Here is a 20,370-nt window from a genome sequence, read left to right as displayed (position 1 = left end):
ATATATGTGACAGACTGTGACCACACAGAAACAGCGCCTGGAAGAAGATCGGCGCTGTTTCTGTGTGGTCACACACACAGAAACAGCGCCTGGAAGAAGATCGGCTCTGCACTCAGGATTTCTGGTAAGTAGGCTATGCGCTGGGCTGGGTCTCAGGAGGATATGATGCATCTTCAGGTTGCCTAGCAACTTCAAACGCAACCTGTCACTTTGTTCTTGAAAGCAGTGAACACATGCTGTGTTTTTTGTGCCCCCTTATCCATTATTTTTAATGAAGACGCATGTCAGGTGCACTCCAACGCCAGAGTGACACCGTCGCGACACGCACATGTTCCTGAGCGCCTTTCACAACTTCTCGAATGCAGCAGCATGCACCGCACAACCAATCACAACTGACAGGTATCTTTCCCTTCTTCTGTAATATCAGTCTATGGGAAATACGAAGGAGAAGTTGATCATTTAAGTGCAGGGCTGCCCACAACTTTACATGTGTCCCACAGACAATATTATAGGCCTACACACTAAAAATCATTGCCTGGAGGAAGATCAGCTTTGCACTCAGGATTTCATGTAAGTGGGCTTGTGTGTGTTATGGTTACTTAGCAGCTTTAGACGCAAACTGCCTCTGTGCTCTTGAAAGTTGGCACACAATAGGCACAAGAGTTGCACACAGTGCCAGACTTCGTGTTTTCCAGGCACTTAAAAACGCAGCATGTATACCATAAATGAGACTTGTATTATACTGCACGAGTTGTGTGAGAGTTTGTAAATAGATGTTTTGATATAGTTTTGCTGTTGTTATAGTGGTCCTCAATCAATCAACATGTTCGCTGTTTCCTGTGGAGGCATATGAGAAACACAAAATTTTCTTCACATATTCAAGGTAACACGGCATAACTCATTTATTAACAAATGGTCACTTTGTGGGTGAAGTATTCCTTTAAGATTCAAAAGATGAATCGTATGTATGTGAATAGTTGTGTGTCCCTGTGTCAGCCCTGTGATAGTCTGGCAACCTGTCCAGGGTGTGTCCAGCCTCTCACCCAATGTCAGCTGGTTTTGGCTCCAGTCCCCTTGTGTTCCTTAAGAGGATAAGCAGTTACAGAAAATGGATGAATGAATGAATGAATGAATGAATGAATGAATGAGTATGTACGCTTACTTTCTGTAGTTTCCACTTGCACCAGAGGGGGGTGAAAAAGCTGACAAATGCAGAAGTGTTTTTTTATATCAGCAAAAAGTTATATCACTTACCAGTTTAAGTGTTATCAATACTTTGGGATCAATCAATAAAAGGCACCAACCTGACAAAGAGTTGTGTTTGGCTGCTGTGGCATCAGGTTCAGCATGTCAGCACGTGAGAATAAACATAGAGCACACAACTGCACAGTGACACTGCAGCACTGGAACAATTTATAAAGCAAAGAGAAATTCCCTGAACCCCAGGGAGGATGAACATGTGATGTGCATCTGGATGATATTTGATAATGGGCCTTTGCAGTTACATCTGGTTCTAATACATGTTCTGACACATTGCTCCTCTGCAGAGGAAGGGCTCATCTGTAGCGTTCTGACAAGCAGCTTGAGATAGCAGGAGGAGGCGGAGGTTGGTAATCTTTTGAATTTGTTGGTCACACTATACAGATGTCACCAGGCTGAGATCTGAATACAAAGAACCTAATTCATCTGTCTAACATACAAACCCGAAATCGCCTAATTAGACGGTTTGCGACTGATTCATGAAATGTTCTTATCTCGCCGATTACAGTGTAAGAATGATCAGGTGTTAAATAAACGAGGCAGCTGAAAACAATCATCATTTAAATATCCCACAACAGTATATTCTGGGTTTAGAGGCCTCGTCCCTTCTCAGCTACAAATGGAAATGCTGATGTCCCAGGTACAAATTTACCAACTGGTTCTATCTGGCAGCCTGAAAGGCGGCATAAAAGGCACTTGGAAAAATGCATTAGGGAAAGAAACCAATGCTGCGGTCAACAAAGTGGACAATCGACTCCAGCTGAGGTTGGAATATATTATTTATGCATCCATGATATGTACACACCTATAGGCTACATATTAATAATATTAGCCTATACTTCATATGATATATAAAAGCTTATAATTGACCCAGTTCCGGGAGCCAGTTCCACAAAGCCAGTCCCACAGTGCCAGCCCCACAGAGCCAGTCCTACGCGGCCAGTCCCAGAGAGCCAGTCCTACAAAGTCAGCCCCACAGAGCGAGTCCCACAGAGCCAGCCCCACAGAGCCAGTCCTACAGAGTCTGTCTCGCACAGTCACTCCCATAGACCCAGTCTTACAGAGCCAGTCCAACAGAGCCAGCCCCACAGAGCCAGTCGTACGCGGCCAGTCCCAGAGAGCCAGTCCTACAAAGTCAGCCCCACAGAGCAAGTCCCATAGAGCAAGTCCCACAGAGCCAGTCCTATAGAGCCAGTCCTACAGAGCCTGTCTCACAGAGTCACTCCCACAGACCCAGTCTTACAGAGCCAGTCTTACAGAGCCAGTCCAGAAGAGTCAGTCCCACAGAGCCTGTCCCACAGAGCCAGTCCCTGAAGAGTAATATCTACAACTAACAATTATTTTTATTATTAATTAATCACTCTTAAAATGTCAGAAAAGAGTCAACAATGCACACCACAGTTTCCTTGAACCCAAGCTGACTTCTACAAATAGCTTTTTTGGTCCAACTACGTTGAAACCACCAAGATATTCAACTCAGAATTCACAAAATGCAGAAAGGCAGCAAATCCATTTGAAAAGCTGAACCTAAAACAGTAGCTGATTAATTGTCTGTTGATCAACTAATTGTTGCAGTTCTAATACCATGTATACATCTCTGTCATGGTTGTACAATATGACCTTCAAGTTCCAGCCAGAATTGAATTTGAACAGTTGCTGACAGACCAGTGTTAGTTAGCTGAAAACTGAATAGACTGTTGTCAGCAGAGACAGGGAGATAAGTCAAAGAGTACAGTGTAGAGTTCATCTGCTCTGTTTGTCTCTGAACTGTACACACTGTTAACACAGTTTGAGGAGCACACTTACACAAAGGCCAGAAGTCTGCCTGTTCACCCTCACAAGTGTGACGGCCCTGGCCTGTATGTTCTTGATGTTGCCTCTCAGTCCCTCTCTCTCTCTGTTTCCTCTCTGAGGTGTGGCCTGATTGCCTGATCTGGAGCACCTGGGCTAGGTGCTCCTGCAGAGGATAAAAGACAGAAGCTTCAGTGCTTCTCCCTCTCTCTCCATCCTGGCAGCACCCTTGTTGGTTTTGTTGAGCCTTTTGCACACACACAACACCATGCAGAACATTCTCACACACCCACATGCGCACTACTGATCCTGCGGACTTAACACATCTTATTCTTTAGCTCATTAGTTAATATTTGTTTACTTTAATAAATTACTTAATTTACTCATATTCTGAGTCCTTTCCCTTCTTCGCCAGGGTTATGACACAAGCTAGAGAGTAAGGCTCAATCCCAATTCCACCACTTAGCCCTCCCCCTTAGCCCTCCCCCTTACTTTTGTGCATTCACGTGAGGGGAAGGGGTATCCCAATTCTCCTGTGGATCGAGGGCGAGTGCCAAGGGCTAGGGCCACATAGCCCTTAAAACGAAGATTTTCCCGGACCACACTAGCAACCAAGGGGTACATGGAATTTTCCCACAATTAAGTGTGAACACCGGCAAAATGGCGCAATGAGCAGCCAAAGCGAGCTATAAATGTATACACAAATGTTTACACATGTTTAGGTAAGCTCGTTAGCTAACGTCAGCGTTCATTAGCTCGGTTAATGTTAAATACAATAAAACGTCTATTTACAGCCAATCCATACATACGAAAAACTGGTCCATCAGCACTTGTATGCGTCGAAGATATCTTCTCCTCCTTTGATTTCTGTGACTTGTGGACAGCCGCAGAAATAACACTAAAACCCAAGCAATGGACATTACAAGATTTGCAGACAGCATTTTGAATGTTTGTGATAAACACTTGTCTCCTCTGCTGACGTAGCAGCCAGCTAGCAACAACGTTTGATGACGTAGCAGTAATCGAGTGCTGTCCCATTTCTTAGGGGAATATCTTCACCCCTAGCCCTTGGCACTCCGTTTTGAGGGGCAAGGGCTAGACGAAGGGGAAGGGGTAGACGCAGGGGTAGGGGTAAAAATGAGAATTGGGATTGAGCCTAAGTCTACACTAGCCCAAAATTAGACTCTGCCTGTACCAGACTGTATACAGCAGTGGATCACCACAGCAGTAACACTAACACACATCAGGCACTTCATGTTTAGAGTTCACAAATGTATTGTTGTTGTTTTGGTGTGTCATCCAGTTGAGTGACCAATAAAACAGCATGATGGTGGGGCATGGCAAGATCATGTGTGTTTGCATTACTGTCGCAAGCCCAGATAGATTGGTAATGTGTCCTGGTTGGTGATATTACCGGGTTTGGAAAGAGGATATTTAATATCTGGAACATCATGGGACTTGCTGAGCTGTTCCATGAACATGCAGTAAGAACTGTTGCATGGAAGGTGCCAGGCCCTGTGTGAACAGTCCTACAAACAAAAAACTGGTTCAAGCTGCAGTGTGCTATTTCATTCAAATGCAGTCTGAAGTGCTATATAGGCCTGCCCCCTGAAAGGCAGAGACTCGAATCATCAGTTAGAGACCCCTCAGTTGACTGAGACTGCTATAAGTCAACCTTTTTTTTTTTTTTTTGGCTAGTCCGTGTGGGGACGTTTTGGTCCGCAGAATTTGCTGCAGAGTGAGCACTCTTGACATTACATACTTTGACATACTTTTTGGAACAGATGGCTAGAGAGACGATGCAGGAATATGGAGGAGGAGGGACTTTGCACTGTGAGGCTCTGAGATCATGTTATCTTCTCTCTTCTGCTTGGAAGTGGTGAATTTACAGCTCACAGTTAATACGACACAGTCTCTGGCTTTTTTATATCTAGTGTCTACAAAAACTGCACACTTCCCATCCGTTGTTAGAGCAGTTAGCTTGTTTATTGTATTAAGTGAATGTTATTGTCATGTTGAACAGCCAAATTTTGTTTGACTCACATAATTCTAAGTCGGGTACAGCCCTATTTACATGGTAAAAAAATAAAAAATAATAATCGAAAGGGAAAAGAGCGGCATTTTTGTTTTTTTTTCAAAGTCTGTAAACATTAGGGGTGCATGACGTATATCTGGCCAATAAATTATTGGCCAATAATAGGACATTTTTGTAATTATGCATTATACCAATAATTAAAATTAAAGCCAATAAATAGCGCCAACAGTGCAAAGCCAGCTGGGCTTCATGAGCTCCCTCTCTCTTACCGTTAACTATAAATCTAATACTGATTAAAAGTCATTTTACTTTCACATCTTTGTATTTAATATGGTCATCTGTAGTGTAGGGTTAGATGGGGGCAGGGTATTGCAGGACATTTGTCAGTACCCTAGAAAATCTCCCTCTTTTTCACAGGATAATGTTGGCAGGTATGGAAGAGTTTAGGGCCGTCCACACCAAGAACTATAACTTTATAGCTATATATAGTTAGTTATATATATATATATATAACTATATAACTATAATTATATAACCTACGTCGGCGGACGACGTAGGAGAGAGGCTAATCACCGAGGTACAAAAAAATCCACCTCTCTATGATAAGAGTGAGTGACTTTATAAAGATGCGACCAAGAAGAGGGACATCTGGGACGCAATCGGGCGCACCCTTGGCATAAGTGGTGTTTTTGTTCACGGACATAAGACATTTATGAATAGCCAACGCTAGCTGTTATGCTAACTAGCATTACCTCACGTAGCTAAACATGAATGACAACAGCTGTCTCGCCTCCTTATGATTATTATCACCACCGTTCACGGACCAAAATTAGCACCATTTAACGTTACTAGCTGAATGCTGGTGAAATATGCAAGTGGCTGGTAGATTTGCTGTACTCATCCCTCCCCTGCTGACCGCACCGAGCAGTGTGTGTTTGGCGTAGCAACACAACGATATCGTTCATTGGTGTGGATGCTGCCATTGTTATCGTTATAGTTAACATTACAGTTATCTTTCTTGGTGTGGACGGCCCTTTAGAACTGTTCTTTGTTTATGTTGTGTTATCGGTACTGATGTCAGTTAGGTTTGGTTAGGTCAGGGCTATAGAATATTAAGTCGGCCATATTTTCTCACTACATCTTCGCCTTTATTACCCTCAGGTGTAAATAAACTACCGGTTATACACTTCTTATTGGTGCATCCCTAGTAAACATGCACAGTGTGCGCACCTACAGAAGGATTACACACACCCAAAGTAGTTTGTAAGTGTATTTTCACACTTGGAACAGAATCAGGCCAGCTGTATCCCCCTGCTTACAATCTTTATGCTAAAGCCGCTACTGCTATGCTAGCTTGTGCTAATTGCTAATTGCGCAGACATTGAACTGACCTTTTGCCGCCACCCCAACTGGCAACTGCACACACTCTTGATCATCTATGACACAAGATACAACGTGATACATCGTTGTTATACTATTGGCTTACAAGCCTTGTTAGCAGCGGAACGTCAGACATCTTACACAGAGATAAACATCACATTCATTTTGTACTCAACAAAATTTTAGAAATGATTATTAATCCATTATTTTTAAGGAAAACCAATACTTTTACTCCGCACCTTTCTAAAAGCTCTGTGGATGTATTGTTTTATAAAAATTATTTGTCTACATAAAAATGTTTTCAATAAAATCTTTACAACATGACTGCCATAACAGGTGACCTGTCTTGGGATTGGGTTTCCATGCAGGATACAACTAGAATGCTTTTCTGTCTGAAATTAAAGTCATGCTGAATGTGTATGAATAAGACCCAGCAGCTACAGGATGCACAGAGTCTGTCCTGCTGAGGGTTGTTGGTTCTATTCCAACTAGCCTCACTGAGGTTACTATGAGACCAGAGGAAGCTCTACCAGTATGCTTCTCTGCTCAGCTCTATTTGTGAAAGCAAACTGACACATCGGAAATATCAGCCCACTGTCTCCCTCTCCACCAATAACAACTATCTGTTTGAAGAAGAGGGCATACTTGAAACAGACTGCTAGACCTATTGCATGTCTTATTGACCTATCAGTACACTAAGCTAATGAATAATTGGAGGATGCTAACAAGCAAAGCCGTATTAATCGGATAATCAGAACACCGAAGAGTCTGACAAGCAGTGTGTGGAAGTATTTTAGGTTTAATGCTGTAGATGGGAAAACTACAGACAAAAATGACAAAGACTGTTTGTGACTTTGTAAAAAAAAGCAGCTGCTAGAGCTGTGCAATTAATCGTCTGGTGATCGCGATTACGATTTTGAGGACAAATGATTTCAAAATTAATGAAATCGAGGGTAAGCGATTTTTGGTCATGGACGCCTGGAGATGTTATATACAGAGAGCAGGGAAGGATTGTAAATGCGCGACCATGTAGAGATAGAAATGACATGCCGTCGTGTAAACAATATAAGTCATCAAGTGCGCCGCATAATCGTTTGCATAATCGTGATTTCAATTTTGACCAAAATAATCGCGATTATGATTTTTTCCATAATCGAGCAGCCCTAGCAGCTGCCTGTCTCTACAACCATGACAAATCTGAGGACTCAGCCTAATTACTCCTGCGTGTATACAATACATTGGACCCAAACTGGCATAGGTGCTTTATGCACACTCCAAAGTTTCCACCCTGGGCTTGACCCGGAAGTCGAATAGCATTAAATACATAACAGAAGAAGAAGCCGGTAACAACATGGTGAAATCTTCATCCAGAGCCGTGCATTTTTGGACGGATGAGGAGACACAGTTCATGCTGCTTCCACTGAAAGAGCAAATTTTTATTATTTTCAAATACATCAATGGCATGCGGGTAGCTAACCGTAGCTAACTTGTTTGTCGATTGTTTGGTCTGTGATGTAATAGGTAAAAAAAAAAAAGATCCATTACTAACAAGCTGAAAGGGGGCATATTGCCACGAATTGTAGCAGAGTGGGACCTACTTTGGTTAATAAGTTGATTGCCCTTCCCTGCTTGTATACTGTGACAAGGACAGTAGTCCAATTAAATAGCCTGGTGGAGCTATAACCGTAGCTCGACTTAACTGTGCATGTTATCGTACTAACGGAAACTAGGGTAAAAGGTGTAATAAAGTGTGAAGACAAGACAACAGAATAGAAGCACTGCATGGTCCTTGTGGTGATCACATACAGGTGCTCTTTGGATACTTCAGTTGTGTTGTGCTTATTCCTTTGTGTGAAGAGCTCATTGTGGAATATGGTTTCAGTAAAAACTATAAAATGCAAGTCTTCTACAAAGTTTATCCAAGGCACACTGATAGGTTTGTGCAAAATCTAAATGCCTTTATTTCACCTGGAAATATTGCAATATAAGGTAAAGGCATTTTAATTTTGCACAGAGCACCAGCCTCAGGAAGTATCACAGTGGGGGTAAAAATAAATAAACAGAATAAATAAATAAAACAAAATAAGCATAGTTTATTTTTTTCCGCATGTTATGTAGGGCTGCAGCTAACAATTATTTTCATTGTCGACTAACCTGTCAACTGTTTCTTATATTAGTCGACTAATCATTTTATCGAAAAATGTGTTAAAATGTTTAAAAATGTCGGTCTGTCTCTCCCAAACCCCAAAATTATGTCATCTAATGTCTTGTTTCGTACTCACGCCAAAGGGTTTTAGTTCGCGTCATGGGAGAGTGTGTGAAGCTGCCAATATTTGAACATAAGAAGCTGCAATAGGAGTATTTTAGGGTACTTTTATAGTACTTTTCTATGAAAAATGACTCAAACCGATTAGTCGACTACTAAAATAGTCACCGATTATTTTGATAGTCGATTAGACATCGATTAGTTGACTAATCGTGGCAGCCCTAATGTTATGTAGGAAAAGACCCAAATGAAGACTTTTATGTGGACTTCTTGATTACTATAAGCAACTTACTGAAACAGAATCTGTATGATTCTGTCCAAAACTTTAAGCAGTTAATCACTGTAATTATTATCATTATGAGCAGTTTCCACTGTAACAACAAATATTGTAACAGACAGTTGTTATTAGTCATATGGAGTGTGAAAATGAGGAAATTCTGGGTATCCCCTCAAATACTGAGGAATTTTTACTCCTGCACCACTGAGAGCTTCCTGACGGGAAACATCACTGCCTGGTACAGAAACAGCACCGAACAGGACCGCAAGACCCTGAAAAGAGGGGTTTATTTACTTACAGCTGTTTCTTTACTGCATGCTACTGTGTTTCTAAACTGAACTGTACTGTGATTCTTAACTTGCACTCTAATGAGTTTCTCTATTGTGCTCTACCGTGTTTCTTAAGTGTTCTCTGCTGTGTTTCTTTACTGCACTCTACTGTGTTACTTTACTGTACTCTGCTGTGGTTCTTCACTGCACTTTGTACGTCTTTACTGTACTATACTGTGTTACTTTATTGCACTGTGTTTTGCCTCTGCCTGCTGGTGTTGCAGCGTTGCTCTCCTTTACAATAACTGGGCTTTACGGTACAGCGTTTGACTGACCACGAGACTGAACATTAGAGTGTGTGGAAGTAAATGTATCCATGCCTAGTGGTGCATGAAACTCTGAATTCTGAAACCTGGACTAGTAAAATAAGATCACACGAATCTGCTTGTCTCCAAAGCTCTCCTTTTCATCATGTACAAAGTTCAGTGTACAAAACATTCAGTTAGCAGCTTTCAATTTTTAGCCGGCACTGACCACCACTTTCACCAATTAAGGTGATAAACTTCTCTGACAGCAAGTCATATCAGCTGTCAATAATTAGCATAAGGTACTCTGTGAGTGGTTTGATGAAAGAATAAAATGAAACTTGTTTGTTAGATCTGTATCAGATTTAGAAGTCACCATCTGTATTGATTGGAGCTTACTCTTCAGGTACCAATGTTCAATCAGGATTAGTGCCAAAAAACATCATGGAGTCATCCCTACATGTACAAACATTAATGTATCAATGTTAAGCTAACAAGACTTTGTACTCAATCTGAACTGGCACAAATGGTAGTGGTTAGAGTTACAATACCACTACCATGGGTACTGTTCAGTATCCATGGCAACAATCATCATCAGGTCCCTTAGCCTAAGCTGGCTGTGAACAGTATATATATACAGTACAGGCCAAAAGTTTGGACACACCTTCTCATTCAATGCGTTTTCTTTATTTTCATGACTATTTACATTGTAGATTCTCACTGAGGGCATCAAAACTATGAATGAACACATGTGGAGTTATGTACTTAACAAAAAAAGGTGAAATAACTGAAAACATGTTTTATATTCTAGTTTCTTCAAAATAGCCACCCTTTGCTCTGATTACTGCTTTGCACACTCTTGGCATTCTCTCCATGAGCTTCAAGAGGTAGTCACCTGAAATGGTTTTCCAACAGTCTTGAAGGAGTTCCCAGAGGTGTTTAGCACTTGTTGGCCCCTTTGCCTTCACTCTGCGGTCCAGCTCACCCCAAACCATCTCGATTGGGTTCAGGTCCGGTGACTGTGGAGGCCAGGTCATCTGCCGCAGCACTCCATCACTCTCCTTCTTGGTCAAATAGCCCTCACACAGCCTGGAGGTGTGTTTGGGGTCATTGTCCTGTTGAAAAATAAATGATGGTCCAACTAAACGCAAACCGGATGGGATGGCATGTCGCTGCAGGATGCTGTGGTAGCCATGCTGGTTCAGTGTGCCTTCAATTTTGAATAAATCCCCAACAGTGTCACCAGCAAAACACCCCCACACCATCACACCTCCTCCTCCATGCTTCACAGTGGGAACCAGGCATGTGGAATCCATCCGTTCACCTTTTCTGCGTCTCACAAAGACACGGCGGTTGGAACCAAAGATCTCAAATTTGGACTCATCAGACCAAAGCACAGATTTCCACTGGTCTCATGTCCATTCCTTGTGTTTCTTGGCCCAAACCAATCTCTTCTGCTTGTTGCCTCTCCTTAGCAGTGGTTTCCTAGCAGCTATTTGACCATGAAGGCCTGATTGGCGCAGTCTCCTCTTAACAGTTGTTCTAGAGATGGGTCTGCTGCTAGAACTCTGTGTGGCATTCATCTGGTCTCTGATCTGAGCTGCTGTTAACTTGCCATTTCTGAGGCTGGTGACTCGGATGAACTTATCCTCAGAAGCAGAGGTGACTCTTGGTCTTCCTTTCCTGGGTCGGTCCTCATGTGTGCCAGTTTCGTTGTAGCGCTTGATGGTTTTTGCGACTCCACTTGGGGACACATTTAAAGTTTTTGGAATTTTCTGGACTGACTGACCTTCATTTCTTAAAGTAATGATGGCCACTGGTTTTTCTTTAGTTAGCTGATTGGTTCTTGCCATAATATGAATTTTAACAGTTGTCCAATAGGGCTGTCGGCTGTGTATTAACCTGACTTCTGCACAACACAACTGATGGTCCCAACCCCATTGATAAAGCAAGAAATTCCACTAATTAACCCTGATAAGGCACACCTGTGAAGTGGAAACCATTTCAGGTGACTACCTCTTGAAGCTCATCGAGAGAATGCCAAGAGTGTGCAAAGCAGTAATCAGAGCAAAGGGTGGCTATTTTGAAGAAACTAGAATATAAAACATGTTTTCAGTTACCTTTTTTTGTTAAGTACATAACTCCACATGTGTTCATTCATAGTTTTGAAAAGCCTTCAGTGAGAATCTACAATGTAAATAGTCATGAAAATAAAGAAAATGCATTGAATGAGAAGGTGTGTCCAAACTTTTGGCCTGTACTGTATATATATATATATATATATATATATATATATATATATATATATATATAGTATATACATATGTATGTATGTATGTATGTATGTATATAGATAGGTAGATAGATCATTATCTTTATTTATTCAGATTCACTAAGAGTCCTGACCACATTTGCACAGTTATACCTGAAGCTGCCCAGTACAACTACTGTCTGACCTGATGGTGAGTGAGCAACTCCATTCTGGGAACTAGTGTTGTCAAAACTATTGATTTATCAATATATATTGCTTCTTAATACTTGAACCAGTTTCAATAATCATTTTCCTCAGTATCGATACACCAGTACCAGCTGCTCTTTCTTGCTCTCCCTCATTGTTAATGTGTACTAGTCCATCTGCTGCTCTCTGTTATTAATCAAGAAAAGGGAAGTTGTCATTGTCATGTTATAGCCTTGATATATTTATCTTGTAATACAAATTTTAACTTGTATGCCCAAAATGTCAATTTTTCCCCTTGGTATTGAAAATGGTATTCAATATCGTTTTTTTTTTCCCGTATGGTTAGATATTGCGGTATTATGACAACACTACTAGGAAGTCAAGATTAGTATATTCCAGAAACAGCTTAACAGATCTGTTAAGCAGAGTCTGGTGAATGTCTTTTTGAAGACAGAGCACCCAAACCAGTCATGTCTAAAGTCTGGCCTGGAGGCCAATTGTGGCCCACAGACCTATTCTAAATGGTATATTTTGAAACGGTCTTTCAAAATATACTGTATAATTAACACAATAGTGGCTAATCAAGCAAGATCACTTTGCATTTGTTTTCATTCACCTCACGTCGGCAGGACTATCATACAGTTTGTAGACATGCATCAGAACTACATGGGCAGAACTATTGTGTTTTCACAGACGGTAAACAAGCAAACAAACGGGTTACCTAATTCCAGATATTTTCTACTGGGTAGCAGACATGGCCACAGCAAAGAAGTTTAAAGTCAAGAGGTCAAGAGGGCAGCGGCTCTCAAGTGGTGGAAAGTTGAATACTTTCTCACTTAAGATTAAACAATTGTGCCTAAGTGTTTTTTAAGAACCCATATGATGTGAGAAGCAGCTGGCGCCCAGGTATTTTCACATGATCTAATCTGGACACCCCTGACCTAAACAGTACACAGCATGTCTCACAGTCTCCACTAACCCATTCTCAAATGGTGGTAAAGCCTGAGCAGTGCTTGTGTGGTTTTACAGTACCTGTGTGTATGTAAGCAGGTGGACTCTGACACAGATACTGTGGAGGGTAGTGGCTCCTCTTGCTGTGTTTGTGGATTCTGTAGTCCTTCTCACTGCGAGAGCGTCGGCTCCTGTGAGGCTCTGCAGAGGATGCTGGTGGCAGCAGGCGCTCTAACAGTTCAGAGCTGGGCCATGCTCGCCTGAGTGTGCGGCTGCTTGTCTTCTTCATTCTTGCCACGCTGGGTGGCAGACAGATAGTAAATCTATCCACAACACTAAGTCAAAATAGTTTTTTCCACAAGCAAACTTATGAATATTTGGGCCAAATGGTTGACCCAAGGCTGCAAGTTCCCAGTTCCTCACGTAAATTCCATTCTGGAGCTTTTGTGGTAACAATTTGACTTTAACAATCACCATGTTGTAAAATAAGGAATATTCCAGTCCCAGGTTGACCAGACTTTCTCATGGTCATGTCATCAGGAGAGCACGTTGAGCCATGAGTAAGAATGGAGGGGGGATTACTTCCAACTCTGCATACACACCTTTCCCTTCTACTGTTGCCTTCCTCCCTCCTCAGGTCACACCAAATGCACGATGGAATGACTGGTCAAGTGTGAGCCAATGCTTCTGCCATGACGTCTAAATTCATACACTCACACAAACGCACAAGAAACGCACACTTCGCAGTGACAAGCTGAGGGGTCTAAACCACTCCAGTGGCTAGCAGTTAGCCTAGCCTGATGCCTTAGCTCGGCATCAGACTCATTTGGTTTAAGCTTTCGCAGAAGCACAAGAAAAGAGGGAACGGTACTTTTTGAGTCGGTCAAAGGGGGTAGGGTAGGAAGAGCGGCAAAAAGACAAGCCTGGATCCCTGTCAGAGAGACAAAAGCCTGTACAGCCAAGGGAGGGAAGAAAGAAAGGAGGGAGTAAGGGAGGGGGCGCTAATACAAAAGAAAGCAAGGGGAAAGAGGCTGCGCAGCCAGCAGAAGGAGGAGAGAAAACGACACAATCTCCATGGGAAAAGCAGACACACTCCTCCCTTCTACTTCCATCCATCCATGATCATTCCTCCAGGACTCCATTCATACACACCAGTAGTTGATCCTCTGGGAAAAAAAACTGTGTGTGTGTGAGAGAGAGAGACAGTGTACCACAGCTGAGCAAAGGGATGATGGAGAACGTATAAAAGACAGAAATCCACAAAAAGCAACATTTAGTAAGAAGAAAGGGTTAATCCAGAGCAGAGCAAGCACTGCCTCGGCTTCTCCTTTGTCTTCTCCTTCGTCCGCTCGCCTCTCTCTTTCTGCCTACTGCTCGCCTGTCTGCGCTCACTCTGTCGCTCACCGTGTTGTTGTTGGAGAGGAGGGAGAGAGAGAGAGACAGGGAGAAGAGGAAGGAGAGGAGGGAGAGGGAGGGGGCGGGGGGGAGTGCAAGAATCGTTTCCCCCCACAAATAGACACACACATACACACATACACACACACACACACACACACACACACACACACACACACACATTCCCCCTGTTGTCAAGGCTGAGCACTGCTACCCATTCATAGAAAGCACACTTTTACAAACTGATATCCTTTAGTTGAATGCTACTTAGTGACCTGTGTGTGTATGTGTGTGTGTTCAAAGTCTAGTTTGGATAGAAGCCAAGTCCACGAGCCAGCCAATCAGCAAGCAGCACTCTGACCAATGTTGCAACACACAGCAACACAGGCAACAGACAGTGTTTGGAGTTAATAATGTGCTGTCGCTTCATGTCAACACCACTAACACACTGCCAAGTGCTGTAAACTGTCACCTCAATATCCCCAAAGAACAAGCACCCCTTCTTTAGTAATACTACCTCCATACACATACACTGTAGCAACATGCGCTCACCTAGCAAAGAACACAGACTAGGGGTGTAACGGTACACAAAAATCACGGATCGGTACATACCTCGGTACACAAGTCACGGTTCGTTTTTTTCGGTACAGTAATGAAAAAAATAGACAACTATTAAATATCTTTTACTTATTGGTAACCTTATTAAAACATACCACCACAGCAGTTAACTCTTTTTACACAATTTTTGAATGAAACAAATATATATAAAATCCTGCTTTTTCACATTGTTTGAATGAAAATAGAAATATAAATTTCTGCTTAAACAGTTTTACTCAATTAAAATAAAAAGTATAGTGCAGCTGGTCAGCTTTACAGCCTGCTCAGATTCAGTTTTCCTAGGAACTTACTTAGTTTTCCCACGTTGTTAAAGTGCAGTAAACAAAACATGCTTATATCTAAAGTGCAGCTTAAACAATTTTACTCAACTCCAATGGCGTTGGTTATTTCTTTAGCGCGATGGTCAGGGAAACGCTCTTTCTTTTTAAACGACGACGATATCGTAGTTTGCACCAGATTGCTTTTTCTAGTCGTGCCGGTTAACGTTCAAACTCGAGTGGTGTCGCTTTAGATGCGTTAGCATGTTAGATGTGTTTCCAAGTACATACCCGACCGCTGTTCTGCAGTGTCGGCACACTGCTTTTGTCTTGTCAACTTGTTTATTTCCATCTTCGTATTTTACCCTGAAAACAAAGTGTTCCCAAACGGAGGACTTAAGGTTTGCGGGTGGGTCTTCAGGTTTGTCAGGCTCACTTGCCATGTTGTCAAAATGCGAGAATGCGCTGCACAAAGTGAAAGCGGAGATTTATGGTTGGACTCGGTCCGTCACTCAATTATGTCCATCGGGGAACTAGATATTTTAAATGGTTCGGCTCACAAAAACAGAATTAAAATAAAACAAAATAAAATAAAATAATATCCTGCGCCCAATAATTCGGTACAGGGTCGTGCCGAACCGAAAGTTGTGTACCGAACGGTTCGACACAAATACATGTACCGTTACGGTCCTAACACAGACCCAATGAACACACTGATGTCATCAACACAAGTCCAGCCTGTCCATGCAGTAGGTGTCAAGGTAACACCTAGAAGAATCAATACAGTCATTGTCATAGGTGCTGTCCTCATTGTTTACTGAAGTGTACAGTAGTGACATTAACCCTATGAGCACCACAACTAATCATTATTTTTTGGGGTCCAAGCAACAACATGCGCTACTGAAGCCCTAATGGTTTTGTTCACATTCACAGTGATTCTTTCTTTTTCTTACTTTTCTCAAATAAAACTGTAAGACAAAAACTTTTGCAGGTGGGTTGTAAATTCCACCCACTACTCAGGCACAAAAAAATGTAACTCACTGAACTATGGTGGTGCAATAACAAAAACATTTTCATTTTTGCAATGATCTCAAAAAAGGCATGGCTTAGAGTCAAAACTCTTTCATCAGTTTAATCTCTCAATTCATCTGCATCTTTGGTTCAACGGTCTTCTGCTCTTAAAATGTCAATTTTTTTTCTCTCCATTTTCTCTTAATCACACTTTCATGGCAGAATCATCTATAGACATCACTGATCTGAAGTTATCAAACAAATTTTGATAAGTCAATGTATTTTAAATTTACATGTTTTCAAACATCTGTATTTCAGTTCAATTTTACATAAATACTCATAAATCAAAAATGATTCAAGCAATTGTAACCAAACCTGGTGAACATGTGTGGACGCTTTGTCCGAGTTTTGCTAAGCAATCTTGAGATATTCTGCCACTGGGGGGTAACACAAATGCAGAAAGTTTATATCTTATAGCCAGCTTTCATTCATATGAAATTTGGTTTGCACCATCTAGGGTCATGACTTAGTCAATGAATAAAATTTGGTAATGACTCTAAATAAATTAATCTAAATTTCAAGACATTTCACATTCAAAGCTAAAGAAAAAATCAGAATAAATCACCAGTGTGTCATACAGAGCTGAATTTCTTTAGCACATCCTCAGAACTGTGATAAAAGTTTGCAGCACAGCAACCTATAGTTAATTCAGAAGTCCATCACTCTGTATTTTTAAGAACATGCAAATTCAATTAACATCTACATCTCCACAAGTTTTTATTCAAATACTACCAATATGAACACAGACATTCTTTGGATACTAGATATTACATGTTTTAAATGGTGTTCAGATCAGTTAAACGGTTAGCCCGCAGTTATATCTAATATACTGTTGTAATTTGTATTGTAATGCGCAACATTTTTTATTTCATCCCATTTTTAACCAAATGTCACTAAACTATTTGACAATACACTTGAAACCAGCAGATTGACGTGAGATTTTTTTTTCAGAATTTTATCACCAATGCTTTGTAAATGCTTTAAGACTAGAATGACAAAAAAACAAAACAAAACAAAATAAGGTTTTGCTCATGTGATATCATTGCCTTAAATCATCAGAAGGAGGTGTCTAGGCCATGTCTTTCAGGTGGAACAGTGAGTAGGTCACCTGCTCTGGTGATACAGAGGTCAAAGGTTCAAACCCCTAGATGGGCAAGCATTATGCTTTCTGAACAAATTCACTAAAGCCTTGGTAAAAAAAAGGTCAGTGTATGAGTTTTTTTAGAATCGTAACCCCAACAGTTAAATTGTTGTGAATATTTCAAGTTGTGTGACCTTCCGCTCTATGCCATCTGCTTCTGACTCCCCCCGTGTTACTTAATGGCCCAGTGGGCAGGGCTGAAAGGGTCACCAGGAGACTACCTGCACCTGGGTAGATGACGCAAGCGGTGTGCATCCTCCTGTTTTTTGCCCATCTTTTGTGAACTGTTGAGGGTTAAAAGTTGACATGTTTTATCCTGCCCTACTTTATCGATTTCCAGCGAAACAGTTCAATCTCCTGTGACAAATCTCAAATATCCAATCATCATGTCAAAACCTACTAGCATGTCTCCAGGTATTTTTGATGGTTGTAGATACACAATGATCCCATTTACTTCAGTACTTTGGTGGTAAGGTGGATGAGTTGTAATGCAAAGGGAAAGACTTCAAATCCCCCTTTGCCATTCTGCAGGTGGTCTAAATCTTTGCATTTTCCAGGATAACTTTTCACATGGTAGCAATATTTGTGCAGACATTAATAGACATGGGATGCATTTCAGTTCTTGAATGAAAATGAAAAATGGATACAAATATAGTAAAGCAAAACACATTTTCACGACCGCAACATCAAACATTTTGCTTCTTGTCAAAAACAAGCACTCAAATACTTGCAATCTGCTTGGACCCCGATAAAGCCGCTTGCAGCTTTGATCATTATTGATTTGACTGCTGATTATTTTCACATGGTTTTGTCAATAAAAATTCAGAAAATAGGAAAAAGCTCCATTACAATTTTCCTGAACTCAAGGTGACGCCCTCAATTTGCTTTGTCGCGCCTAACAAGATCAGCTGACCAACTCACACTGCAGCTAAAAAATTCCCAACCATATAGCTCCCAGCTAGACATGTCATTTTCAGCTAATTTTACCTTCAAAATGCTGATACCCATTAAGTAGTAACTAACTAGTTAATTTTTTTATGAAAAAAAGGAGGAAAAAAAAAAACAGAACGTGAAATAAAAGAGGCCTTTCCTTTTAATCCAGTAATCCAGCGCAAATTGCTGCAATGAGCTTAAGCACCACATTTCAAAGCACAACCCATTTAAAGGTGAAATGTTCATGTTTTGTGTTGCTAATGTCTTGCATTTTTAGTTTCTGTTGGCCTTGCTGATAGACAGCTGGCCAGCTGCCTTAACAAGTGAAAACATACTCACTGCCCAAATACCATCTCCACTGGTTTCTTAGCCGCTTTGCAGTGCACACCACCCCAGGTCAGAAGGGATCTAACATTAGCTAGCTAGCTGCACTGCTCAATCAGCGGAAAGCATTCTTGAGGAAACATTGTGCCTACACTCCGGTCTCTCCCCAGGTCGCCCTGGTGGGTAAATGGCTTCCAAAATCTTTAAGCTTTGTCTACAATGCTAGCACCACTTACCATGCTGACACCATTAACCGTGCCAACAGAACTAACAGTAATAACATATTAACAATGCAAAAGGGATTTGAGCTGCTTACTGACCGGTGTGAGATAAACTGCTAACCACTGACATCCCCTCTCCCACCGACTCTATGGTCATTAGGGGCTGCACATCCTGTATGGCAGAATAATCTAATTGTGATGTTTTTAGACCAATATTGTAATTTTGATTGAATATGCAATGTTTTTTAAGTTCCTTATCTTATGTATTATCACTATACACAAACAATAAATCATTCTATAGTATGAAATAACACAAAATGAAAGAAATTGACAGGGTTTCCTCCAGGATTTTTTGAAACTGTGGGGGAGGGCTCCAGCGATGACGGAAACTGAATGTTTTTATAAATACCCTATTTATTCACTACACAACTGTAGCACAACTATATACACAACTATAGCCTAATCTAATGGCACAGTTTGCAGCATGGCTGAGAGCACTTTATTTTTCTTGATGATGACAGCGTGATGAAAGTGAGAGGAAGAAACAGCGGGAATGTTAACGTTAACATTAGGGTTGTTTTCACTAGGGATTGGTCACGATTTTCGAATTTTCGAATCGTCGTTTTATTTTGAAAAATCGATTTTTTAATGCGACTATTACTATTCGCCGTCTTATTTCCCCCTTTATTTGACATGCAATTCAGCTCCTAACCGCACGAGGGCAGTATAGGATTGCTACAGCGGTGTGAGATGGGCTACCAGCTAGTTTGATGCTCTTCTACAAACAGGAGAAACATGCAGAGACTACTACAGTCATCAAAAAGTTCCGTGTGGAACAACTTCGACAAAATAAAAAAAAATGAGGTGCAGTGCAAACTCTGTGAGGCAAAGCTTGCGTATCACAAGTCTACAACAAGTATGCACAGTCATTTGAGAGCGAGGCACGCAGGAGGCGGCGAAGGGACCATACGGCCGGGCTCAGCGGCGCGACACATCTGCAGCGCGAGTCCCGTAGCAGCTTGCCCCCCTGTTAATCAATTACAGTGGCTCCACCGGCAACGGGAGCAGCGTGACAACCCGTCTGTTGCGTGACAACTCTCTATTTTACGTGGCTCTTCTATTTTTGTCGCACTACGCTCCCCTACGCGACCCTCCAGCAGATAAAAACTACATGAAATAGTGTGCTAAACGAGCACAGTGTGGTTTTAAATGAATAAACCATTATCAGAGGTGATATGTGATGATTTTTTTTTCATGCATTTACCCATGTTTATCCGTGACATTGTGTAAATGTCCGTGGCGGACATTTGAAAGCAAGTAGATGACAAACAGTACAGTAAGCTTGTAGATAACTCAAATATATGTAATAACTTAGGTGGAAAATGCTTTACCATTTCATGCAGCCTACATGCAGCCTC

The 20,370-nt window shown here is 41.4% G+C and overlaps 1 protein-coding gene across 2 annotated transcripts in view; it reads right to left on the bottom strand.

Moving 5' to 3' along the window:
- LOC117260670 (storkhead-box protein 2-like) overlaps positions 1 to 20,370 on the bottom strand; it is a 128,149-nt gene that overhangs the window by 71,701 nt on the left and 36,078 nt on the right. The window contains exon 1 of one of the 2 annotated variants that reach the window (XM_033632696.2): positions 13,074 to 14,392. The exons of the other annotated variant lie outside the window; for it this stretch is intronic. Coding sequence (XP_033488587.2) covers positions 13,074 to 13,281 — 208 coding nt within the window. The 5' untranslated portion in view covers positions 13,282 to 14,392. Of the gene's footprint in view, positions 1 to 13,073; positions 14,393 to 20,370 lie in introns of those variants that run through there. 2 annotated transcript variants of the gene reach the window in all.

This window comes from Epinephelus lanceolatus, chromosome 7, assembly GCF_041903045.1.
Source record: "Epinephelus lanceolatus isolate andai-2023 chromosome 7, ASM4190304v1, whole genome shotgun sequence".
NCBI lineage: Eukaryota > Metazoa > Chordata > Actinopteri > Perciformes > Serranidae > Epinephelus > Epinephelus lanceolatus.
Note: the sequence above shows the minus strand (reverse complement) of the source record. Positions and strands in the feature narration are given on the sequence as shown.